The sequence below is a fragment of the Lissotriton vulgaris genome, unplaced genomic scaffold (assembly GCF_964263255.1).
Source record: "Lissotriton vulgaris unplaced genomic scaffold, aLisVul1.2 SCAFFOLD_770, whole genome shotgun sequence".
Taxonomy (NCBI): Eukaryota; Metazoa; Chordata; class Amphibia; order Caudata; family Salamandridae; genus Lissotriton; species Lissotriton vulgaris.
Window position 1 is genome coordinate 670087 of NW_028252779.1, and position 27773 is coordinate 697859.

Here is a 27773-nt window from a genome sequence, read left to right on the forward strand (position 1 = left end):
GCCTTCCCAAAAAGAATACTACTGAATACTAAAATTGGCATAAAATAGTCTTCAAATGCTATAAAAAGACAGGTTAACCACTAAATGTAGTATTCCACTTCGGTAAGGGCTGTGACATGCTTCTCCGGTGATGCAATGACACCCTCGGCGACAACAACACGCTTTTATGGTGTTGCAGTGTCGATCAGCGGCGGCGCGCTTCCTCAGCGATGCGACAACCCTGTGACACGCTTCTCCGGTGAGGCGACGGCACCCTCTGTGGCACACTTCTCCAGTGAAGCGACAGTGAACAGCAGCAGCGGCGACAAGGTTCCTCGATGATGCGGCAGCATCACACTTCTCTCTCATTGCGTTACGCTTTCTGCGCCCACCAGAAGAAAGGCCTCACACATAGTTACAGGCCCTCCTGGAAGACTGGAACACCCAGCAAGGAAGTTCAGGGAAGCTGAGGGTGAAGTCCTTTTCTGCCTCTTGATCGGGAAGTAGTCTAACTTTCAGGGGTTTCAGCTCTAGTATTTATACCCCAAAAGTACTTATTCTCTATGTGTGAGAGGTCCTGGACCCTGTTCAAACAAGTTCTGGGGTACTCTGCCAGTGCACATCTTCTTCCTTTGTGAGTGTGGGCTAGAGCTATCAGAAACACCACAGGGGGTGGAGCCAGCATTGTGAAAGGCAGACACAGCCCTATTCAGGCCCAAGTGCTACTCCTCCCGCCACTCCAAATGCAGATAGGTCTATTCAGCCTACTGCTGACTCCACAGACTCCTGGAGTCACCCCAGCCCCTGTCACTCTCAAACCAGACAGTCAATCCACAAACAGGCAGAGGCACACATAAAGGGCCACTTTCTAAAAGTGCTTTTTCAAACACAGAATTTAAAAACCATCAGTCCTAAAAGATGTGTTATTAAATTCAGGGATACCAGACTCCAATTTTCCATTTTGCTCCTATGGGAAGATATGCAGGTAAATGGGTTACACAGCATTCCCCATTCTGTCCTATGGGCAAGAGAGCCTTTCATTAGTGAAAAACGAAATTGGTAGTATTTCACAATCTGGACATGTTACCCACACTGGTACATGTCCTACCTTTCACATACACTGCACCCTGCCCAGAGAGGTACGGTGAGCCTACCATAGGGGTACCCAATGTGTAAGAAATGGGATGGGTCAGGCCTGGCAAGTGGGTACACTGGCCAGGTCAACATGGCAGTTAACAAACTGCGCACAGGCACCGTGGTGGCAGGCCTGAGACCTCTTTTTAGGTCTACTCATGTGGATGGGTCAATCAGTGCTGCAAGTCCACTAGTAGCATTTGAATTACCAGCCCTGGCACACTCAGTGCACTTCACTAGGGACCTACTGGTAACAATAAAACATACCAATCATGGATAACCAATCATAATAACAATTTACACAGGAAGCACTTGCACCTTGGCACTCACCAGCAGTGGCAAAGTCCCCAAAGCATCTATACCAGCAAAAAAGATTTCCACCGCAGTGTCAAAAATAGAGGAGGTAGAGGAAAAACCACCCCAAGGATGCCAGGTCTAACAATGGGACAATAGAATTAAAGGATGAGTTTCTTGGATGCATGATGTTTAGTTATGGTTTGTATTGTTTGATAGATTGGCAGGATTTATTAGATGGGTAAATTGTACTGATTGAATGAGCAGATAGAACAGATCATAGGAGTAGATAGTATGTTTGACTAGCTTGATTAGCTCTCTAGATTGAAATCCTTTTATGGGTACCTGGGTATATTGGACATATTGTGCAAGTAAATGAATGATGGAATGATAAATTGGGTTGATTAACTGTTCAGTAAATGGAAGAATTTGTGATGCACTTTTTGGATCGAAAATATTTTTGACAGATTGATGGTTTGAGATTCGGTATATACGTGAATTGACTGGATGACCCGATTACATTGGTAGAGGGGTGATATTAGAATGTATGGATAGATTGCGTGACTAGTACCCACCCACCCACGCTGCCGGCCACACCCTCGACCCCATCTTCTCTGCAAGCCCCCACGTCTCCCTCAACCACACCACCGCACTCCACTGGACCGACCACCGCTGCATCCACTTCACCTTCAGGAAGCCCACCACGCAATACCGCACCCAACAGATACCCTGCCGCTGCTGGAGCAAAATCACCAAAGACCAGCTAAGCACAAGCCTGCAACCAGAGCCCACCCTCTGACCCCACCGCGCCGACACTGCCACCCGCAACCTCAGACAGTAGATCTACGACTGCACCAACACCCTTGTCCGCTCAAGAAACCCTCCAGCAGTTACACCAGCAAGAAACCCAGCTGGTTCACCGAAAACCTCCAGGCCTCCAAAGGAACATGCCGAAAACTGGAGAAGAAATGGCTCCGCGAACTAACACCGGACAGCTATGCAGCCAACAAGAACGCCACCCGCAGACATCATCACCTCATCAGATCCGCCAAAAGGACCTCATTAAAAGACCGCCTAGACAACAACGCACACAACACCATAGTGCTCTTCAACATCATGAAAGAACTCTCCAACACCAGCTCCTACACCAATTACATCCCTCCTTCGCAAGACTGTGTGACTCGCTGGCCACCTTCTTCCACTGCAAGATCGCCAACTTCAACGACAGCTTAAACATCACAACCGCCCCGACAACCACTGAGACCTCCGCCACCACGACCACTTCCTCTCCTGGACCAACATCAACAATGACGACACCAGCAAGATCATGAACACCATCCACTCCGGATCACCCTCAGACCCATGCCCACACCACATCTTCTACAAAGCCAGCACAGCCATCTCACCTCATCTCCGGAAAGTAATCAACATCTCCTTCGAGACAGCAACCTTCTCGGAAAGCTGGAAGCATGCCGAGATCAACGCCTTACTCATGAAACCCAAGGCGGACCCCAAGGACCTCAAGAACTGCCGGCCCATCTCCCTGCTCCCGTTCCCGGTGAAGGTCATCGAGAAAACCCTCAACAAACAACTGACCCGCTACCTCGAGGAGAACAGCATGTTGGACTCGCATTCCGCAGCAACCACAGCACCGAAACTGCCCTCATCGCAGCCACCGATGACATCAGGACCATGCTAAACAACGGAGATACAGAGGCCCACATCCTCCTGGACCTTTCAGCTGCCTTTGACACGGTCTTCCACTGCACACTACAATCACGCCTCCACAACGCCAGGATCTAAGAGAAGGCCCTGGACTGGACCACATCCTTCCTCTTCGGCAGAACACAGAGCCTCCGCCTCTCCCCTTCTGCTCCGATGCCACCGAGATCATCTGCGGCGTACCCCAGGGCTCATCCCTCAGCCCAATACTGTTCAACATCTACATGGCACCCCTCGCCTGCGTCGCCCGACAGCACAACCTCAACATCATCTCCTATGCCAATGATACCCAGCTGATCCTCTTTCTTTCAGCCAAGACCCCCACAACGCCAAAACCAACCTCCACAAAGGAATGAAGGCTGTCGCTGAATGGATGAGGAACAGCTGACTGAAGCTGAACTCTGACAAGACGGAGGTCCTCATCCTTGGACCCACCTGTTCAGCCTGGGACGATTCCTGCTGGCCAACTGCAATGCGAACAGCCCCAGCACCCACTGACCATGCACGCAACCTAGGGGTCATCCTCAACTCGACCCTCTCCATGACTAAGCAGGTCAACCCCGTCTCCTCCTCCTGCTTCAACACCCTCCGTATGCTCCACAGGATCTACAAATGGATCCCCACAGATACGAGAAGAACGGTAACCCAGGCACTCGTCAGCAGCAGGTTGAACTATGGAAACGCACTCTAAGCAGGAGCTTCGGCCAAACTCCTAAGACGGCTGTAACGCATCCAGAACGCCTCTGCACGTCTGATCCTCGAGATCCCCTGCCATAGCCACATCACCCCCTACCTGAGAGACCTGCACTGGCTCCCCGTCAACAAGAGGATAACCTTCTAGCTCCTCACCCACAGACAAAGCACTCCACAACACCTGGCCGGTATACCTCAACAGGCTTCTCAGCTTCTACTCCCCCACCCGCCAGCTCCGCCTAACTCGCCCTCGCCGTAGTCCCCCACATCCAAAGATCGACCTCCGGCGGCAGATCTTTCACCCACCTCACCGCCAAGACCTGGAACACTCTCCCCACCCACCTATGGCAGACCCAAGACCTACTGACCTACAGAAGACTCCTCAAGACCTGGCTCTTCAAGCAGTAGCAGCACCCCCTCTCCCCCAGTGCCTTGAGACCATCACGGGTAAGTAGTGCACTTTACAAATTATATGATTGATTGATTGATTGATAAAATGAATACATTGAACAGCCCCATTAGGCAGATAGCAGTAGTAAATGATTAGGCAAATTAATTTTTGTTTACATAAATTAAAATAAATCAACAAATAGAAGACAGAAAACTAGCTGAGTAGATAGGATAACACTACATAGCATACTCTCTGAGTGATGATAATTTATTACATGGTTTTAATCCTCCTTGTAATACCATGAACTCGAATAAAAAAGCTTCATGAAAATTGGGTGGTGAGCACAGCTCTGAACCTTTCACAGCTGCCTTGTTTGTCAATGTATTTACTCCTGGAATTACTTTGGGCTCAAACAAAAGTAGAGAGCGATTCAGGAGGTACACTTCAAGATATTGTGACTACAGAAATCATAGTGGGTTGATGGAACAGCCTTTTAGATGAAGCAATATAGGTATTCTCAAAGTACAATGAGGTACATGGAATGGGGTAGCCACTGGTGTTTGATTGGGATAGGAGATTAAAAAAGAGTGTACTGCAAATTATTATCTAAAGAAATAGCACATTGTTTTGGAAATTGCAATTGATATGTATCACTATTGTTATGATTCCTATTGTAATTAAACCACATTCAGTGTTCTGTTCAAATGAGTCATCAAAATTGAAGCTGTGAAGAAATTCAGTCTCAAACAGATCTAGCGTGTGAAGAATAAACAAGGGAAAGACAGAGACCAAATTTCAAACAGATCTAGCTTTGGGGGGCATAAACAAGAGAAATACAAAGACCAGGGTCTTTCATGTAGAGTTGGTAAAGTTGTGGTAGGATAAGGGTTAGGAAGCAATAGAACAAATGTCCACTAAGGAGCCTATCAGTCAGAAAGCATTCCGAACAATTCTGTTTCGGAATGGTTTCCGACCAAATTGGATTTGGGTAGTCTGACCGACTGATTATGATGGTTCTGAACACCGTTCGGTCGGACTCCCTTTGACTTCAATAGGAGCCTGTGTTCCGACTGACAACACTGGCTCCCATTGAAGAAATGGATGCTTGCGGAAAATCGTGCACCCTGGGGCAGGCACCCCTTGCTGCCTGCCAAACTGTAAATGCTTGGAAAGGGGGGATTCAGGGGGTACCACCACGGGCCCCATTCAGAGACCCTTTGGGGAATGGGGGCCAGCTATGGGCCCACAAATTCAGATTCTGACAGCTGATCCATGTTGGAACACATTTGAAAATCCTACTTCGCAATCACTCGGTCAGAAACGCGGTCCGTAGACCTCTACAATTCAGCTCCAACTGACTAGTTTACTCCGATTACCATTCAGAACCAAGTCGGAAAGTTTGAACAGTCTCCAACCATCGTAATCGGTCATTCAGAAATGAGTCAGAGTCGGTCGTAAAGGCGGGTTCTGAATCGGATTTGGACACCCAAATGCCATTCAGAACTTTTTCGACCATCATTATCGGCTCCATAGTTGGAATACACTGGTAAGAACTGAAGAGCATTTGCAGAAAACTTCAGCCACTACATGTTATTGTGATAATGTTGTGAGGGTGGGAAGCTGGATTGTTTTTAGGATTCCAGTTTTTTTTAGCATTTTAGTGAGTTTTGAACATTTAACATTTTAAGATGCAGCAGAGCTCTGCCATGAAAGTTTAAATGATATGCCATTTTTGAATTGCTATTTTAAGAGTGTAGTCATCAACTACGTATCCATTACATTCATGTTATTCTGATATAGGCCACTTTAAAAAAAAATACTTCTTGTCATTTCAGGTTTTCTCCAGATCAGCACCTCTTAGGATTGGTTATTATGATACAACTAGCTATTTCCCATCAACCCCCAGCATGAGAAGAGTTGTCCATGAAACTAAAAATATCCTTGAAGAAGCAGGACACACAGTAAGTCTTGGTGATGGCCTTAACCTAATTTGCTACAGTGAACTGATCAATACAGTTTTCATTGTAGTTTATCTGATAAATGACAAATTGTAGTAAGTGGGCATCACTGTAAGGATTTTTTTTAAGTTGTCCCAGGTGGTTGGTGTAGTTAGCTAGCCAAATATCACTGTTATGTGGAATACTGGGCCATTTCCTGTCACTTGAAAGCCTGCAATATCAAACTTGGTCCCATCCGGACAGTGCATAGGTTTTTTCCCTCATTATGGTGTTACATGCATTACCATGATATGTTGAGACCCTTTTCTATTTTTACGGGCGAGGGGTCTAAAGTATTAAACATATAGCTCGGAAGTTCTCAGAGTTAATGCATGAACTTTAGAAAAACAATTTATTTTTAAAGTTCATTCATTAACTTAGAGAAATGTCAAGGTATATGTTTCAACTCAAGACACCCTGCACACCCCCAAAAAAATTAACTCAATTATGATATGCCCTGTGGTGTTAAATTTAAGCCATACACAAAGGTGTTATGGAGATTTTCTAGCGAAATATTTAATCTGAGTTGAGTTTCTCTAAGTTCCAGTTATACTAACCATTGTCTGTAGCTTTTTATATAAGGTTAATGTAACCTACAGAAAAAGCTAGATAAATTGGCCAGTGTCAATAAAGAAAAATGGCAGAATTTTATTTTTTTGTAATTACATATAAATAGGTATTTATACTCTGGTAAGGAACAGTAGACCATTTACAGACATAAATGTAAGAATGCGTACTTGTAATTCGGTCTATATCGGTAGGGTATTAAATTGGGGGCACGTGAGAACCACAGTTGTGCTTTTATTCTGTTAATCATTGAGCCTATGCATGAATTTGAATAAAAAACGAGGGAGGAATAAGAGATTGTGTGGACAAATGCAGAGGAAGTCTGTGAGAACATTGTGGTCTTTCTAGTGTCTGGAAAGTTGGTGGTGTTATCGCTATATGGCAGATACTGCTCTTGCTAGATCACCACAAGAGTGCAGCTGCACCTGCGCATGGGTGTAGGAGAAAATATCTGACAGAAACAGACGCTCTGGTGCATGTATGTAACTGTGCAGCTATAGCTTATGTCAATTGACTAAGATATCGGGACTACCATGTGTGCGACAACTGGAAGCAAGACTTTGAATCTACATGGGAATGGTAGGCTGGAGAAATGAACATAAATGAAACAGAACAGTGAAGATACAATTTTATGAATATCAATAGACCACAAAATATTGCCTTTAAAAATACCTGAAAATATCCATGGCTTTTTGGACAGTTTGTTTAGCAAAGTTGGCAGAAAAGTGCACCCTTCTATCATTTTGTGTTGGGATAGGTGAACCAGCAACATTCCTGCTGAAGGTCAAGCTTGCTTGGAATATCCTGAAACTGCTGGAATATTTCCCTCTTCAATACCAATAGCTTCTTAGTGAATGACCTTGAAGAATCTGCTGTAAACTGCATGATTTCCCTGTACTTTTGTACATAGTGCTTGGGAAAGAATCCCTCAAATTAAAGTTTTTGTGTATATAAAGTTTGGAAACCGGTGGATTGGAGAGAAAGCTGCTCTTGAGACATTGCTTCTCTTCTCCACACAGCTTATACCCTTTACACTACCTCAACTGGACTGGAGCCCAATGAAAATGTTTGGATGGTTATTTTTTGCTGATGGTGGATCTACATTCTTGGAAAAGTTGTAAGTACTAAAAAGCTCATTTGGTAATATTTGCAAAGAATGCATTGAGTGCAAACAGTGAGGAAGAGCACATCTATAACTGTATCAGAGAGTGATAGTGCCCTTTTGAAACAGGCGGGGCAATGGGGTCAGTTCTAACTATGCTATGTCAATTTATGACAATTTTGAAATATGTTTGCTATAATAAAAAAAATCACACAAAAAGTCTTATTCTTGATGAGTAGCATGCATCCATTTTTTTGCATATCCGTTTTCCTCCATTCTCCTTCATCTACTAGTGATCTGGCTAAATGAGCAAGAGAGTACCTTACTATGATTGATTACTCAGTAGAGTTGAATAGACTTGAGGTTAGATGGCATTGTGTTAATGTAAGTTTATAGATATTGATGCTAATACTAAGGTTCGCTGCTTAGAATCAGTTTCAGAACTGGGTTGGTACTGTCTTATAACACTCACAAAAGTGTTGGGACTGGTATCCAAATTCATACTACCCACTTCTCTCCAAGAGGTGGCGCATGGATTGTAGATCATGTCCTGGAATTTTCTAGGAATTACAAGAGCCATTGTAAAATCTTATAAGCAGATTGAAGTGAAGATTTTTAAAGTTTAGTCTGTGTTGACCTTTCCTAAAAAAATGGGATTCCATGATCGGTGGAAATCTCAATCCTTTCAATAAGCTTATTTGTTGAGATTGGGGATCTCACCTTATTTTAGAACACAAAATAGGTTCATAAAAAGATCGCATTTATTGATGGACTGCTGAGGAGCTATTTAGATACTCTTCATGTATGATTTTTTTTATTGACTTTAACTTTTTTATCAGGATAATGATAAATTGGCCATTTTAGTAAAACAAGATCAGCCTAAATCATGTCATGTCACTGTCTCCTTCATGTTTTATTGACACTCAAAACAAAAGGACAGATGCAATCTCCATGCAAACATTTTAGGTCAATAGCAAGAGTCTTGAGTAAAGTGAAGTTTTGTTCCAGGAGGATAATATGTATAGAGTTCTAAAAGGGATGGATTTGTGTCAGATTTTTATAAAATGCACCTAAAAATGATGAATCTAAATAAAATTCCTTTAAGTAGTCAATGGGTTTTCTAAAAGTCCAGCATACTCTTTGCCCTTCTAGAACTATATTGAACACTCTTGATCTATATCGTTCTTCTTAAACCTCAATAGAGCTGGTCACCGTCATGATGGTCTCATTTTTATTTTCTTATGTTCCATATGTGTTTGCATGTTTCAACTCTTACCAAGTTTAGGAGGGTCTTAAGAGTGCATTGATAATAGAGGATATTGTTGTCCGTTCTTGAAGAAAGAATTTGAAATGAGTTTCTGGTTGGCAGAGGTACGCACCCTGTCCAAGCAGGAACCACAGTTCTAGTCAGGGTAAATCACAACACACCCTAAATAATGTTGTGCTCACCCTCTGGTAGATTGTGACAGAGCAATCAGGCTTACCTTTAGCCATTACATGGACCAACCGTTTCCTCGTGTCATTCTACATTCATCTAGCAGGCTCTAAATCTCAGCCCCACCGCAACCCTATAATCAAACGTGGCATAAATTGGACCCTCTCCGACCCTTCATGGATGCAGCGGTCAAGACGTTTGCGATCTGACTAGCGATGAAGGGACTGTTAAAGATCGAGTTACCTATAGAGGTTAAAAATGATTCTAGTGGACTGCACTTGATGTCTGTACCTTGTGATTGCTCCATACCAATGGAAGTATGGTTTTCATTTCTTTGAAAAAGTAGCAATCTGTATAAGCAAAGTGCCTACTGATTTTTGTTCTGACGCATGCCATGAACCTGTGGGTCAATGAAGGCAGAAGCATGTTGACCAGGATAGAATAGGGAAGTCCATATCCCCATTTCACTTAGCTTGTATTTTAATCCTATCCATTGGCGGTACCAGAATAAATATCATTTCAACCCACTAAGAGGTAGTTTTAATTCACACATTATTTTTGCTTGCACTCTGCCCTTTCCTCCCCTATACTTATGATAGGTTTTCAGGGTGCTAGTTTAATAAAAAAGATTGGACCCAATGATGAAGCACGTCACCATGGGATGAGTGAGGGATCTCGTCTTAAACACATTGGTGCTCCCCCATTGACCTTCCGAGCCCTTGTTATTTCTTCTTCTTCCATTCCCGTACATTTGTCAGATATATACATTGGATCCTATCACCTTACGAGCTACTCTCGGCCCTCTGACACCAGCATTGCCCACTAACAAGAGGCAGCCAATAAGCGATTCGGGGTGGGTCAATCATCCCTGCCAAGTTGACCTTTCCCAAAAAAATGTGGGCTAATGCTTGGTTTGAGGAGATGCTAACAGTAGCAAAGAAGAACTGCAAGGTTCTGGGGCATGCTTGAAGGTGCTCTTAGGCCCCCATAGCTAAAATTCAGTATAGAACTTCTATCAAAACCTACCTTAAACTGCTACGACACTAACAAAATCAATATGAGTAACAACCCTGCAAAAATGATCTTCTCCCTTTTAAAAGACATGGTGAAATCACCGTCCGTTTCTGAAAGCAACATATTGTTCAACCCTCAATGCGAGTCATGGCCACTCACTTTATAAATATGGTTGAGGGCATCTATGACAGTTTCTGCCTGGAGAGGACCAATCTGGACACATTGGGGGTTTACAACATAGTAATTATTAAACATTCCCTGTCATCTTTTTCTCAATTTCCTATGAAGTCCTTCAAATCCTGTTTACTAAAATAAACTCCAGGTGCCCAGATGACTCGCTTGAACCCGAACTCTTTATAAAGTTCTAAAACCATCTTTTAACTAGATGCTTAGAGCTTATCAATCTATCCTTGTCCTAGGCCGTCACCCCAGAATCTTGGAAACATGCCAAAGTCATTCCTTTGCTGAAAAAAACCCTTCACTAGATGCCACCAGGTAAAAGAATTTTCACCCAATCTCTCTACTTCCATTTCTAGCAGAAAATTTACAGAAACTCACGTCAGTACTATTTTGACTCAGTACCTGGAATCTCACTCCATATTGGATCCCTCCCAAAATGGATTTAGGCCTCTTCATAGCTCAGTCAGCTTTGCTGATGATCACTGAGCAATTACATGTTTCCCTGGATGAGGCCAAAACCTCAGCACTGATTCTACTTGACCTACGTGCAGCATTCAATACGTTCTTCCATAACATTCTGCTGCACTGGCTGCAGAAGATTGGGATCATCGGTAAAGCCCTCTCCTGGTTTTCCTCCTTTTTGTCCAACAGGTCTTTTCAAGTTATTTCTCCCCTTTTTACTCTAACAAACATCCTTTACGTTGTGGCGATCCCCAGGGTTCTGCATTGAGCTCTTCTTTGTTCAATGTTTACATTCGGCCATTGGCTCAGCTAGCTAAAGCTCAAATATTTCTTTGATGTCATACGCTAATGACACGCAGCTGGTGCATTCCTTTACCAATGATCCTAGCCAGGTCTCAAGGAAATTTTAGGAGGACCGGACTTCCATCTCTGATTGGATGTCAGCCAACTGTCTTCAACTGAACTCCAATAAATCAGAGATCCTCCTCCTTGGGAGAGACCACCATTTCTGGGGCAGCAATTGGTGGCCCCCTGAACTTGGTGCGCCGCCTCTGGTGAAAACTTTTGCCAAGAACCTGGGTGTCTGGGTGGATAGCGCCCTTTCCTTTGACGCTCATGGTAAATCGGTGTTAGTCACTTTCTATGTGCTGCTCTTGGCCTAAAACCCATTTTGGGAGTTTTTGAACCTCATACCGATCAGATAATTGTCCGGGCCACTGTCTTGGCAAGGCAGGATTATTGTGACACATTGTTCCTTAGCTTCAATTAATCAGTAACTAAAAGGCTCCAGCATGCCCAGAATGTCGCAGCCTGTACTCTGTTTGCCCTACCTAGGTATTGTTTGGTCGCTGGTCTCCTTTGCCATCTACATTGGCTGCCCATAGAGCAGAGAACCCATTTTAAAGCCCTCTGCTTCACCTATTAGATTCTCTCTGGCCCTTCTCCAGTGATCCTGAGCAATTTGTGTCTTCCATACGCCCCTGTGTGTGCTCTGCGCTCTGATGATCTCTATCTGGCACAGCTTTCCCGGGTTCGCAGAGCCAGAGCTGGAGGGCATTTCTTCCGGGTTATTGCTCCAGCCCTGTGGAAGCTTCTATCCCTCTTTACCAGAAGCATTCCTAATTACTTGCCTTCAGAAGGGCAGTGAAGACTTGGCTCTTCGCTGATCATTAGTTTCTCCATGTGCTTACTCTTCCTCGCTGGCTCAGCGCTGGGACGTCCAATTGCCAGGACAGCCATGCGCTTTACAAATATTTTAACATAGCATAACATAAGGTAATCCCAATGTTATCCAATTGGAGAGATAAGCCTTGCCGTAGTGAAAAACAAAATTGGGAGTTTTTAACTAACAAGACAAGTAAAATGTAAAGGTACATGTCCTGCCTTTTTACATACATTGCACCTAGTCCTGTGGGTCATACAAGGCCTACCTTATGTGTGGCATATTTTTTAAAAATTGAAGGTTTAGGCCTGGCAAGAGGTATATCTTGCTAGGCCAAAGTTGTGATGTAAGACCGCACAAACAGGTTCTGCAATGGCAGGCCTGAGCCTTGGTTAGATGGCTTCTTAAGTGGGTGGAACACTGAGTGCTGCAGGCCCACTAGCAGCATTTAATTTACAGGCCCTGGGCACATGTAGTGCACTTTACTATGGACTTATAAGTAAATAAAATATGCCAACTGGGTTTAAGCAAATATTGCCATGTACAGGGGAGAGAGCACAAGTATGTTAGAGCTGATCAGCAGTAGTAAAGTCCTACAGATAGCAAATGTGAGGTCAGGAAATGGAGGGAGGCATGCAAAATATTGGGGGAAGACAATCCTTTTTTTATTTAAAAAAATTCTATAGACAACATGAGAGATAACAAGCAGCAAGCACATAGCATCAGAAAAAAGAAATAAACAAAAACAGAGTGATACATTTTTCTGGAATTCATTAGACAGGGGAATAGATTTAGTAATTGAAAGTAATTATTGCACCAGATACGGATCGTAAAAATATCAAATAAACGAGCCCCCGATTTTCTCCAGTTTCTGCAATGATTGAATCCCCCTCATTTTAGCAAATGCATATTCCATATCATATGTTTCCTTGACCAGAATCCACCACTCCAGAACCGTCAGTGGGCTCCACAGATGTCCAAACCCGAGATATTGTCAATCTTGCACAAGCTATTAAGATAGTCATTTAATCTTTCTGACAAGTATTCCAATTCTGCCCTCCCACCAATACTTCTAAGACTGTAAAGGAAAAGGATCTCTCAAGTTTCTGAGATAAAGCTTGAGTGACTCCTCGCCAAAATTCTGTTAATTCCGGACAAAGAAAGAACATATGTTTCAAGTCTGCTGCCATTAGGTCACATTTTGGGCACTTTTTACGATCACTATTAGAGTAGTTTGAGGACCATTTTGTTATTCTTTCCGGAGTGTGGTATAACTGACACATTGTTTTATATTGTTGCAACCTCAAGTTAGAAGAATATACTGATCTACTAATCCTATTAAAAGCTGTGGAGGTGAAATTAGCTGTAACAACAGGACCCATTTGTTGGCTCCATTTCTCCGCTAATCTCACACTGTCATCAGCCTTAAAGGAATTTAAACTTTTATATCCAATACTAATCAGCGATTTATCCTTAACCGCATATAGACAATTCCATATGTCAGAGTCTGAAATGACTGTAAGATTAAGCCTGCGTATAAAATAATCCGGCATCTGATAATACTTAAGCCGCATCCCTTCTGCAAGATTATATACAGTCATCAGTGCTTGAAATGTCATAAATCCATTATGGTCATAAAGGTCCCCGAGAGTTTTTATGCCCAAACTAAAAAAATATTTACCAACCTTATCATGAACAATTTCTGGAAGGCCTGGATTACCCCATAGGGGAAGTCTAGAATGATAAAAACGATGTCCTACACTTAATAAGAAAAGCACGCCAAATAATTACAATATCCCGCGCAGTCTTAAATTTGACCCTTTTAAAATAATTTGGGTCATTAATTCTGAAAAAAAACATATTGGAATCTTCACCTAACATAAATTTATGAAAAAAAAATAATTAGTAGGATTCAAAAAACTACGGAAACGACCAAGAAAAGCTGACCAAAAATATAGTTTAAAATCTGGGAAATCGACACCCCCTTGATTGAATGGAAGTTTTAACAAAGCGATTGCTCAGCAAGCTTTTTTGTACCCCCCCCCAAAAAAACAACTAAAGTTCCCATCTAGACGTTTAAAAAAAGGGTTATCCACCCGTGAAGGGACAGACCGAAACAAATAAAGAAATTTAGGCGGGATCTTCATTTTTATTAAATTTATCCACCCACTAATACTTAACAGCACCTTATGCCATTTTTTTGGAGATAGCTGCTTTAAATTATGAGGCTCTGCTAAAAGAAACAGCTATTTCATTTATTTTTGCAGAAATTCTGACCCCTAGGTAGGTAGCAACACTACAGACTCCCTGTATTGGAACAAAAAATGTTCAATTCATTAACACTTGGGTTTTGTTGATGTTCAGTCTGTATCCAGAAAGAGCCCCAAATCTTTTTGCCTCCTGAATAAGTCCCTTCATAGCTTCAGGCACATCTGTTGAATATATTGCGATGTCATTTGCATATACAGTAATTGTAAGAGAATTTTGGAACTAAAACAAAAGGAATTATCCTGGGTTGATTCTGTAGAGCTGATAAAAATGGCACCATTGTTAACGCAAAAAGCAAGGGTGACAAAGGGCACCCTAGTTGTGTGCCCGAGATATTAAAAAATTAGAAGATTGCATCCCTGCGTAGCTAATTTTAGCAGTCGGATTGTCATATAAAGCCTGTAGACAATTTAAGAATTTACCATTGAAGCCAAATGCTGACAATGTAGCCCAGAAAAAGTCCCGCCCCACTCGGTCGATTGCTTTTTCAGCATCTAATAATGTCATACCGAGTGGGGCCGACTTGGTCCGAGCCACATCAAATGCTGTCACTGTCATGTTGATATGGGCTGTAGTGTCTCTTTTTGGGATGAACCCATGTTGCTGAGGTGAAATCATACTAGGCAATATTGGTGCCAGGCGAGTCGCTAAGATTGCATCAGTATTTATAAGCGAAATGGGTGTATAGGACCCACACTCATCAGCTGGTTTATTTTTTTTTAAGAAAAAAACAATTTGTGTAGAATTCCAAGAATTAGGAGCCTTTTTCCCTACCCAAATAAAACTAATTACCTGACTAAAAAGTGAGATCAGCTCATCCATACATGTCTTGTATAGCTCCAAGGGTATTGAACCCTCTCCTGTTGCTTTACCTGATGGCAATCTTACAGGTAAGACAGGAGTTTAACCCATAGACCAAGTCAGGACTGGGTAGGTAAGGTGCAATTAGAAGACAATGTCCTGAAAGGTAAAAGTCAATAGACAATTATTCATAGCATGCACATAGCATTACTTGGGTGGGCAAGAAGGAGATAACTCATTTTTTGTCAAAAGGTAATTATTCAGCTTTATGTGGTAACATTCATTTCAAGGTCGGATATACACAGTTAGGAACAGCACTGCATAGAATGTATTGACAACCACATGGGACTTGGTGCAACAAACGTGAATAAATAGTGCAGGTGGCGACGCAAGTGAGAGAAAACAGCGTAGTTGGCGCACTGTGCCGGTAATTTGGTGTCTTCGCTGCTGGGCGTCTGCCTCTGCGGACACACGGACAGTCATGCCCCGGTTACTTACCGGTAATCTTCAATACTCCGAGTATAGTCTTCCTCGCCACATGATTTACATAGTGAGCTTTAGCTCCACAACAGAACCCTCCAAAGCAAAAAGAAAAAACCTCCCACCCCCTCCCAACATGGCCGACCAGTCCCACCTGACCTCTATAAGAGGCGGACCGGCCCAACCAACAGCCTGATCTACCAAGCAAACAATGAAGCCGATAGCCAGACAGGGAGGGGGGGAGGGAACTCATGTGGCGAGGAAGACTATACTCAGAGTAATGAAGATTACTGGTAAGTAACCGGGGCATTACCTCCTCGTTAGTCTTCCTCGCCACATGATTTACATAGTGAGCAAATACCCAAGCCAACAAGGCTTCATTGACCACCATAAGAACAACACCACACGGTGATGCAGAGAAACCAACACAAGGTTGAAGTAGAATAAATGACAAGAAAACAGGGATCACAGGAAACCTGAAATCAAGACCTAAAGGAAAAGTAGGCCAACCAGGAGTCGCAGCTCCCGCACTCAGAACGGCCCCAGCGAAGTCCCCCCGGGACTGATAGCGTCCCACGAACAAGGTGGGGGACGACCACGTCGACGCCTGACACATCCCCACTGAGGAGACACCCAGGAATGGGGCCCAGGACACAGAGCCACACCCCGTGGACCGACCCTGGACCCCCGCCGGATCCACCGAACCCAGCGAAGCGTAGGGAAGGATGATAGCCTGTGTAAGCCAGCGAACCAAGGCGGAAAGAGAGGGCTAGTGGCCCGAACGAACCGGACCCAAAAGACACAAACAGGCCATCCCACCGGGGAAAGGGAAGACGAGCGGTCAAGAGAAACCAAAACCGCACACCGGACAACCAGCACGGACAAGAGAGGAACCTCGTCGGCAGGGAAAGGCGGTAAAGACACCACCCGAGCCCGGGACACCAGGGAAGGAACCCCGGGAAGGAAACGGGGGACACGCCGGAGGGACAACCTGTCCGGCAAAACCCGCAAGAAGGGAGGGGAGCGGAGGCACGACCCCCGCACGCCCCTCCGCCCAGCAGACACCACTGCCACCAGGAATAAACCCACCAAAAAGGTGAGGAACCGCAAAGCCACCGAGGCCAGGGGCACCAAGGGCGGACCCTGAAGAGCTCGTAGAACGAGAGAGAGAACCCAGGGGGGAGACAGGCAGAGCGCCCGAGGGCGACGGAGAAACAAACTCCGGAGCCCAGCGAGCCACCAGGGAAACCAGCCCGTCGAACACCGGACTGCGGAAGGCCCGCAAGGCAGCCCAACGGGCCCCCCGGGAAGAAGGAGCCACGCCCAAGGAAAACCCCTCAGCCGGGAAATCCAAGACCCGCAAGGGGTCCACGGAGGCGCGGGCATCACAACGCGCCAGAATCAGGCCTGCAGACGGAGTCAGGCCAGCCGAAGGAGCCGGCCAACAGCGACACCGGACCCACCACGGAACGGGAAGAACCGGGATCCGCCCGTAGGCCTGAACCGCCAGCTCGCAACAGGAGAGGGCACCAGGGGCGGCGGACCCCGCCGGGAACCCAAACAGGAACGCCACCCGAATGCGCGTGTCAACCATGCACCGGGGCCATGTCAAACTGCACCGTAACGGTCCAACAGTAGTCCACTCGCAGCCGAAGCGAGCACCCAGGAGCACCCCGGCCCGGCTATTTATGGAACGCTGTACGAATTCGCGTGTCATCCTTGTGCAGGGGCCACGCAAATCATCTCTGTATCGTTCCAATTTTAGTGTATGTGCAGCCGAAGCGAGCACCCAAGCGAATCCAGCAGAGGACCCGCGATAACAGAGGGCACGGGGGAAACGCGTACAGTAGACCGAAAAGGTCAAGCGAAAGACAGGGCAACCACAAGGACCCGGGCGGAGAGACCAGAACCTGGGCAGGAGGGCCGAGACCCCCTCCGTGAACAGAGCCACCGGAGGCAGACCGAGTCGATGCCCCAGGCGCCGAAACACCACCGGGGTCAGGGCGAGACCAGGCAACGGAGGCCAGGACCGACACAGTCGAACCGCCTCCACCAAGTCGGACCCCGGGGGAAAGACAGCCCGAAGGGACAGGACATGCGCCAGGTCGACCGACCCTCGAAGCACTGGCGCAAAAGACGGCAGGCCAGGAGGACTGCCAGCAACCCCCGAAGCACGAGGAGCTGCGAGACTGCAGGAGATCCCAACGACCCCCAAACGCCCCGGCCAAACCCCCCCAGAAAGAACCAGAGGGAAGAACCGGGACCAGGCACACGACCCCCGAAGGAGGACAAGCCCGAGACGGGGGCCGAGAAGAACCATACGTCCAGACAGGGAACACCCAGACCCCCACCCGGCAAAGAAGCTCCACCAGGCGGGCCAGGAGCACAGTCCCCACCCACGGGCCCAGAAAAAATCCACAGGCGAGACAAGGGAAGGAGAAGGCACCCTAACCTTCCGAGAAGGCGGATCCCGCGGAAAACCGCAAGACTGGACACCGGCCAGTAAGCCCAAAGAGCCCAGGAACCCTGACAGCAACGTCCCAAGAAGGGACGCAACGGAGGCGACAGCCTCCCCCCCCCCGGGAATCCCAGGGAGGGAGATGGCCGAAAGCCAGGATCAAGGGGCGAAAGAAAAAAAAAACGGGAGCGGCCGCACCAGCCCGAGACCGGGAAAAGCCAATTTTAGTAAATGTGCTGCCGAAGCGAGCACCCGAAAACCCGGGCCCGGAAGCCCAGAACGCCCCACGTGAAGGCTGACACCCCGAAATCCGGGGGGAATGTCGAAGGGCCCCACCCAAGAGAAGGCGAGACGCCCTCACCCCTAGGGACGTAAAATACCGCTGTGGAACCCATCCAGGCTTTCCCTGTGAGGCGTCCAGTCCTGGGCACCCACAAGGTGGAGGCCAGGCCTCCTTAGCGTAGTGGGGGCCGTCATGGAGAATAAGCAAGCTATTGCCCCGAGTTGCAGAGTGGGACTCCATGGTAGGAATAGGCACTGAGGCGAGGATAATCAGGTCGGTGGAATTTTTGAGCCCAAGACCCGGCGAGGCGGGGAATTGAACCCTGGTCCCGGGCTAGACCTCTGCATCAGGGTCTGCTGCACTAACCATTGAGCCACACTTCTCCACAACCTGGCGTGTGACCACCCAGCACAGGGGCCACGCTAAAACTTCCGTCGCGTAAGCGACCCAAGAAAAGCGCACAACACCCCCTAAGTGTTTCAAGGCGCCGGTATGAATGCCTAAAGCCCACCGCACCCGGTATTCCCAGGCCGACTCCCATCCAGGGACCAACCAGGCCCGACCCAGCTCATTTACTGAGAGCGAACGAGACCAGGCGCCTACAGGGCGGAACGGCCCAATGCCGCAGGGGTACCCTCTGGCACACCCAGTGAGACGACCCCCCCGGACACCCCTCCGGTGGAGGCAAGGCAACCTAAGCCTCGTGGGGGCCGTGCCTGCGACAAAAACACGCCATTGCCCAGAGAAGCAGAATGGGAGGCCACGAGTGGGAAAGGCACCGAGGCGAGGAAAAAACCGGGCCATGGCACCCCATGAACTGAAGACCCGCCGCGGCAGGGGACCGACCCCGGCACCCGGGCCAAACCACCATGGGATAGCTCTACAGCCATGGCAGGATTCGAACCCTGGCATGTGAGGGCTGTCCGCACCAAAGGTACAAGAACAACCTTTGAGCTATCGCACCTCAGTACACTATTCCCATGGAGTAAAAAATGCAGCCGAAGCGAGCACCTCAGGAAAGGGAAGGCTCCGTCAATGGCCAGGACTTTATGAGGTCGAACATGGCACCCTGTAGTGGACGCATCCGTCCACCGAGCCATCAATCTGGCTCCACGCTCCAGACCCCACAGTCCTCGGGGGAAACACGGGCCCCCAGGATGACAACCGGAACAGCTGTGTCCTCCTGAACGCGCCGGGGACAATTCCGTGCAACAGCAGAGCCGCCCGAGGACGGCAGACACTAGCGGAGGGGGCCGGAGGAACAGCAAAACAAACAACACTGCACCTGCAGGAACGGATCCTTCGTGGGGGCAGACCCACCAACGGCATAAGCCTTACCTGTGAGCTCCAGCGCCTCGGACCCTGTACCCTAAGGGCGTCTGCACCGCTCCGCGAGCCGCCGTGCCTGCCGCCCGTAAGAGCACCCCACAGCCCCGGCCGCTACACCGGCTGCACCAGGCAGAGCGAAGCCCCGCCCCCAAGAGGCGGGAAACCCCCCTAGCCAACCCCAGCGCAGCAAACAGCCGCGGGACCTAGGGAATCCTGAAATTCCCGTCCGGAGGCGGAAGCGACCAGCGCCGAGACCCGAGGCTGCAGTCACACACCCGGACCCGGCCCACAGGACCCCCGAGGGCCCGCCGATGAGGTAGGAACGAGCCCGCAATTGTATCCCTCGGAATATTAATTCTGACCAGGTTTTCGTCAGGCGAGGCACGATACACGCTGGCAGACCCCAGGTCACAGGGGTATGGCCGGGAAGCGGAAAAGACTCCGGGGCCACCCACGGTGATGCGTGAATGGCAAAAGTCTGGAGATGCCGGGGATAGAACCCGGCGCCTCCCACATGTAAAGTATGCGCACTTCCACTGAGCAATCTTCAGTAGACAGGAGTACCAGGGAAACGCGCCGCACCACCGCGTGCAGGGAGAAAGTGGAGAAAGTGGAGCCAATGCGATGAGGAGCCCTAAAGAGCGACACCATCATCGGAATTGGCATCGGGACGAGAAATATCAGGTCCATAGCAATAGTCCACTGCTAGAACAGCGCGAGCCCCAAGGACCCACGCCAGGCGTTTCAAGGTAACCGGGGCCCCAGCATACACACAGGATAACCCCCAGTGCCGGACCCAAAGCCCACACAGTGGCCCGGGCCCATTAGTAACGACCTGGGGATAAAAGGGAATGTACCAACACCCCCCATCCCCGGCCGCCCCCCCCCCTGTAAACCCCTGGCACGCTAGAGCAGCACCTAACCGGCCCGATAGGACCGGGGGAAGGAAGAGGGGGGGGATTTTAGGCATAAGGCACCAGGGACCGCTAGAGCAGGTCCTCAACCCTAAACCCCAAGGGCCAGCTCACGCCGGCCCATCTTACCTGAACAGCGCCTCTGGAGAGAATCGCGCAGAACAAAAAAAACAGGCTGTTGGTTGGACCGGTCCGCCTCTTATAGAGGTCAGGTGGGACTGGTCGGCCATGTTGGGAGGGGGTGGGAGGTTTTTTCTTTTTGCTTTGGAGGGTTCTGTTGTGGAGCTAAAGCTCACTATGTAAATCATGTGGCGAGGAAGACTAACGAGGAGGTAACGCTGATTTATTCAGCGCCGACACACAGTGCGGTCGATTGACACGGCCGGCTGCAATGCTGATCCCGTCAGTTACTCACTGAAGTACGGCTCACCCACAGGGTCAGCTAACCAATACCTTATTCTTCTTGTTATTGATAGACATCTATGGCGTGTCGCGAAGATTCCCAGAACGGATAAGTTCCTAGACCGACAGAAGACAGTAGACAGTAAAGACAATATGCATTTTATTCCAATGCGTGCTTCTATATTATTATATTATTTAGCACAACATTAGTAATGTCTGTTACAGCTGGCCCCCGAAAGTGACATTACCTTTTTTAAAAAACACGTAGTTTCCTAATCAGACGAAATCAGCTTATCGTACCCCCAAGGCCAGAAAATATACTTCTGTGAAAAACATCAAAGTAAGATGTTTATCTACTATTCTTCTTAAATGGTCAATTTCCTTAACGACGAGGGACCATTCTTGCCTTAGTTCATTACCTTTCTTGGAGATTTGTATGTCTGAGCAGTATTTGTTTCTTCAAAATTGTTTCATTAGGAAGAAAGGTACATTTGAGGTCCTAAATATGTAACCCTAAAGTTAAAAGAGAGAATTAATAGATATGCTTGAGCAGTGAACCAGGCCGCAATATTCTTATAATTAGAAAATAAAACAAAACTAACGGCAGACTTCATAGTGCTATCACGGTAAGCACAACAAAAGGAATGGTATATTTGTTTGTGTAAACTGCCAGTCCAAATACAGCATTTAATATCCTATGCTCTCAGTTCCTCTGACAAGATTGATCCCCAAGAATTAGACCCAAGTAATAAAAATGTTTATAGCACGAACAAAGTCATAATTTGGTACCTGCAAAATAAGACAGCCTGTTGCTGTTTAGTCCCTCCAACAATAGGATTTAGATAGGTCCCATGCTCTTGTTGGGGTGGATATGTATAGTCGATTACATGCTAATAAATTAAAGAGTAGCACATATGTTAAGTACAGTGCAGTAACATTATGGTGTGCACACAGTCTTGCTCGTATATTAAACTTATTCACCTAGAGCATACGGTTTATTAAAATTACAATAAATTTCATTAAAAAAGTACATATTAATACCTCTCAATGCGGCAGCGTGCTGTTTAACGGGTGTCGCTGGAAATAGGACTATGTTAGGTCCTATGTTCAGTGCACCGTGATCAGTCATAGAAAAGGCAACTCTGTGGGAGGAAATGGGACATATTTAGTAATAAACGTAAAGGTGCAGTATGGTTGAAGACCGAGTCACGTGTATATGTGACCAGTTGCTGAAATTTGCCAATTTCCTATATGCATTATTTCGAAAGATCAGTTAAAGAACTGAGCGTCACATTGTCGTATACAAAATACTGTTATAATCTGAGCATTTTTGACATACCTAAAATTGTGGTTAGTCCATGCCTACAAGTTGTGGTCCTTAAGTCATACAGGGGGAACTCTGATAAGTTCCTAAATATAGCAAAGGTGAAAAACAAACGTATCCGAGTCAGTTTATTTACTTTCTTCCAAATTTAACTACTGCATGGACAACTTAAATTGATACGGCTAAGTCCGCGATCCATGTTGGCACTTACTTCACCTGCTGCCGCGCAAACCGCATATCCCGGGTGACATGTCTGAGAGGCCGGTTCCATATGTTGGAAATAAAAAACTGAATTAGCGCCTGTTCTCCCGAAGCTGCTTCCTGAAGGGGATACTGAGGACGGACTGTGAAAAATGTTTCTGATGTCGCGGCAGACATCTTGGACTGCGGTACGTTAGGAATGAAAGTCGGATTGGAATAATTATGGCCATTGTTCAAAGACAATGGCCTATTGCAAGGGACTCGAGTACAAAAGCATATTCACCAATTGTAAAGAAGAATAATGAGGTACTTATATTAGCAAAAATTCTTTTCTCAGCCTCGGGCCATCATTACTTGAAAACGAAGAAAGAAGGAAGGTGAAATGTGATGTTATAAAGTTTAAACTGCCCTTAAAAGTAAGAGTGGTTATGACTTTCAGCAAGCTAATTTCACTTCTCAATGTTAGCACATTCCATGAATAAGTTAGACAATGCCCCATTCTTCAATTCTTAATTCAAGATGAACATTATTACATATTTTCATAGTATGTCCTATGTTAAAAAGACAGACACATTTTATATACATTCAAAATCTTAAAGTGGTTCCCTCATGCATTGATTGGTGCACAGTTTCAAAACAATACAGAGTTCCTGCCAGCCCCACCAGATAAGTTAACCTAATTTTTTGGCCACAGACAACATATATGAGAGACAAATGCTACTCTGTTACTTTTTAGCCTCTTACATTATATCCACTAATGGTTATCAATGAATTCACAAAATTTGACATTTGGACTTTTACATCACTTACAACAATATTGTTACAGATCATTTACTTTTCGTGAGTTCTGTTGATCCTTTTTATACACATAAAGTTCCCACTTGTCTTTCAGAAACACAAGTAATTCTTCATCAAAATGTAGACGTCGTTCTGCTACCCGTAAGTGGATAATCCATTGGGTCTCTAGTTTTCTGAGGGCAGCTGTGCGTTCCCCACCCCTTGGGTAATTGTGGGCCTGTGCTATTTCATGAAATCTGATGTTTGCCATGCATGTGTCTGGGTGTGCTCTATTAAAGTGTACTGCCATGGGATAGCTGTTGTCATTATTCCAAATTGCCCTTATGTGCTCTTATATCCTCTCTTTCAATGCTCTTATTGTGCTCCCAATGTATATTAATTTACAAGGGCATTGGATACAGTACACTATGAACCTAGAGTCACAGTTCATGAATTCCCGAATGTGATGCGTCATCGGTGTGTTATAACTGAATTCCTTAACGCCATTCTAGGCAAGACAACACATATTGCAATGTGCACATTTAAAAAAGCCCTTCGGTTTTTTTGGTAACCAAATTACACTGTTGGTTCTTAGAGGTAAGTAGCTATTGCACAGAATATCCCTAGGGTTTTGTTCCTTCTGTGGATGATCTTAGGTTTGTTGGTGAGATGCTGGCTGAAATAAATGGCAATGATTAGCAATGATCTTGTAAACAGCATGGCTTTCCACATTGAAGTCCGTAATCAGGCCTACCTTGTTCGTATCTTGGCGTTGTATATTCTTCTGTTTGTTGTTTTTACTTAGTAATGTCTGTCCGGGTGTCTTCACTATGCGTTTTTCTGCTTGCTCTAAAATTTTTGGAGAATAACCCCTGCATTTTAAGCGTTCCTGTAAGTTACTGATTTCACTGAGAAATACCTCTTCTTCGCTGCAGTTGCAGCGGATACGAGACATTTCCCCCATGGGTATTGCCCTAATTTGACTTTTTGAATGCGCACTGTCCGCATGCAACACAGCGTTACATGCTGTTTTCTTTCTGTATAGCTTTGACATGATTTTGTTATCTTTTATGTAAATGACAGTATCCAAGAACTCTATTTCTGTCTAGCTGAAATTTGAAGTGAATTTCAAGTTAAGAGTTGTCATTGAGATACTCTGTCAAAGCCAGGAATTCCAATTTACTCCCTGCCCATATGATAAAAGCATCATCGATGTAACGGCCCCAGTATACAGTATGTGATGTTAAACTTGGGGGGCCATTGGTCCACAAATGTTTTTGTTCGAATTTCCCCATATATAGATTAGCCATAGATGGGGAAAATTTGGAGCCCATTGCTACACCCATAGCTTGTTGGTACCAAGAGCCCTGGTGTAGAAAGACGTTATTCTCCAAAACTATTTGTGTCATGTCTATGACCATCTGGGTGTGTGCATATAAGTGGCATCTCTTTGGAATAGAATGTCCGACATGGCTTGTAATCCCTGTTGCCAGGGAATGCCTGTGTACAATGCACAGACATCTAGGGTTGCAAAAGAGAGCTCAGTGGTCCATTCTATATCCTCCAACTTTGTTAGTAGGTCTCCCTTGTCTCTTAAGTGGGAGGGAAGATTTACCACGAATGGCTGCAGAAAGATATCAACATATTCCGACAGGTGCTCGGTAGGTGATCCAATGCCCAACAGTATTGGTCGGCCGGATGGGAATGAGTCAGATCTGTAGATTTTTGGGAGCACGTAGATACACTGTGCCCTTGGTGATGCGGTGCATAGATATCTTGCTTCCCTATCTGATATGAGACCCTGTTCTTTCCAGGCCCTAACCTTGGATTCTATCAAAGTGGATATTCTTTTAAGTGGATTTCCAGGCAGTTTAGTATAGGATAGCACATTCTGTAGTTGTCTGTTAGTTTCTCCTATATAGTCATTGTCTCTCATTATGACTATATTTCAACCCTTGTCTGCCTCTTTCACAACCAGATGGGAATTGGTGGCTAGTTCCTTAAGGGCTGAATCCTCCTGTCTCTTGAATTGTATTTATATTGACTAGTATTCCTTCTCAGGCTATCCTGTAGAGAATGTAAGTCCTCTGTTACAGCTCTGTGGAATGCATCAATCATATTGTCAGATTGGAGAGAGGGAATGAATGTAGATTTGCCTCTTAAGCCACTGTCTATGTTTAAATTTGAGTCTATTCCTAGTTCCTCAATTACATCGGACATTGAGATAGTGCTGTCATTCCAAGATAGAAATGTATGAGTTTTGTGAATGTCACTAATTGTCTTGTTACATGATGGTACAGCGGATGCAATAGACTGGGTGCGAGTCGGATTTTCTTCATAGAATTTCTTTAATTTTACCTTTCTTGCAAACTTGTACACATCAACATGCATTTTTACAAAATCCGGTAAAGCAGTAGGGCAAAAACAAAGACCTGTAGTGAGTACCCTTTTATTATATTTAGTAAGCTCGTAGTCCAAATAATTCACAACATTTACATGATTAGAAGTAGCAGCCGCAATACTTCCAATATTTAACTCCATGTGTGAAGTTTAACTCAAATCTTTGCCTTGCGGGCCACCGACCTGGTGTTGGTTGCTCCTTCCCTCCCGCCTTTTGTGCCTCCTACCTCCTTACTAACAATAGGAAGGATGGGTTTTTACTCTTAACAATTGCTTTTGCAGCCTTGAGGAAGTTATGTTAAGTAACAAAACACATGTTGGCTACCTGCATCAGTTCTTCGGGATCAAAGTGAAGAAGAACGTGCAACAATACTGCTTATACATTGCACTACGTCATTTTAACAAGAATTGTATTGAGAGGAGCTTTTTTCAATGAGACATTAAATCACTGAATGAATGCAATATTTTGATGTTCTTTCTACATATAGACCTAGGTAGTATTTGTTCAATAGATCATTAATAAGGACACTCTAAACAGGTCAGGATTGGGAATTCACTCCCCAGATGTTGAATCCTTGTATAATACTAAAGATTGAAGTGCCGAAGTACAAGTAGTTTAAAAAAATACAACCACTTAAGTTGTGAGGCAACATGGTTCTTAAAACTGTCACTTCTTATACTTTTCCAGAAGTCCCTAGATATGTAATTCTAGCATTCTGATTGCCCTAACTCTAAGTCTGCTTGAAATGCCCCCTCCTCTTCCTCAGTCCCAGCCTCCATAGATTGGTACTCCATGCCTTGCAACCTCCCAGTTTAAACCGATGTTCCTGCTGTCTATGAGCTACCTGAAATCTTACAGAGTGATGTATTCTACAACCATTGATGTCCCGCTAAGTAACTTTAAGCCAGACTTTAGAACCCATTAGTATATGGAAACCTTTCTATTAAACATAAAGGAAGAACTAGGGTTTTGATCCAGTTGGAACATTTTTGGCTAGCTTTAACACCAATGGTAATCAGTTACTAATCAGAGGGCTATATACATTAACCAACATCCAAGCGAAGTACACCGTCCTCGCTTCCCTCATTCCTGCAAAACCACACCCATCAAGTGTTGTGTACTCTAGAGAGTTTCCTTTTTGTCAATGAAGCCCAACGCTTACCTGAACTTCATTACTGGCATCTTAGGACCTCATTAAATGTTGTGTGGAAAGGGGGGCTATTCACCATACTTGGTAAATACCATTACACCAGGGTGAGGTATTTACCACATGTGGTAAATAATCTCTATGCCGAGTTTTTAACTCGAAAACGAAGCATATCATGTGGAGAAAGCTTTTAACACCCTAAATTCCCCATTTTTTAAATTTTGGGGGGCTTTTTCCGCCAGTAAATATTTGCAGGTTTGTTCTACTGGACTCTATCAGGAAAACTGTAAAGGTTTGCTAATTATTACACAATGTGTAATTTCACTCACTGTGCAAACTCTTGTGTACAAAGACATCAGAATTAAGCCCTTAACTTGTAAAGAGGGTGTAAGACTCCTACTGCGTTGGATACCATATGTATGCAGAGAACTCTGTTACACCTGAAGCCTGGAGAAGATTCAATTTATATTCTTGTCCCTCTACTTTTCACTAGCATTCGGTGTGCAAACTCTTGTTTACAAAGGGATAATATTAAGCCATTAACTTGTAACGAGGGTGTAAGACTCCTACAGGGTTGGAAGTCATATGTATGCAGAGAACTCTCAGTTACACCTGAAGCCTAAAGATTAATTTTATATTCTCGTCCCACTACCTTTCACTAAAGTATTAGGACTATTGGCGCTTCCTCAAATAGTGATGACACTTAAATCCTTCTATTGGTCACCGTCAAGCCTATCCCCATTCATCTACTGTAACAAAAGGAATTTGTATCTAGGTGAATCCCAGTTGGAATATCAGTACATTTGGAAGTGATCTTTGACTATGTTCGATCTTTTAGCCACCCAAATAAATGCAG

The 27773-nt window shown here is 45.4% G+C and overlaps 1 protein-coding gene and 1 non-coding gene across 3 annotated transcripts in view; one reads left to right on the plus strand and one right to left on the minus strand.

The window, feature by feature from the left end:
* Positions 1–27773, plus strand: part of LOC147662018 (vitamin D3 hydroxylase-associated protein-like) — a 720315-nt gene that overhangs the window by 577053 nt on the left and 115489 nt on the right. For both annotated transcript variants that reach the window (XM_086951181.1, XM_086951182.1), the window contains 2 exons: positions 6049–6174; positions 7797–7894. In XM_086951181.1, coding sequence (XP_086807307.1) covers positions 6049–6174; positions 7797–7894 — 224 coding nt within the window. The remainder of the gene's footprint in view (positions 1–6048; positions 6175–7796; positions 7895–27773) is intronic.
* On the minus strand, positions 17364–17470 carry LOC147662019 (U6 spliceosomal RNA). Its single transcript, XR_015305996.1, has one exon. It is a non-coding gene; the product is annotated as a U6 spliceosomal RNA (small nuclear RNA).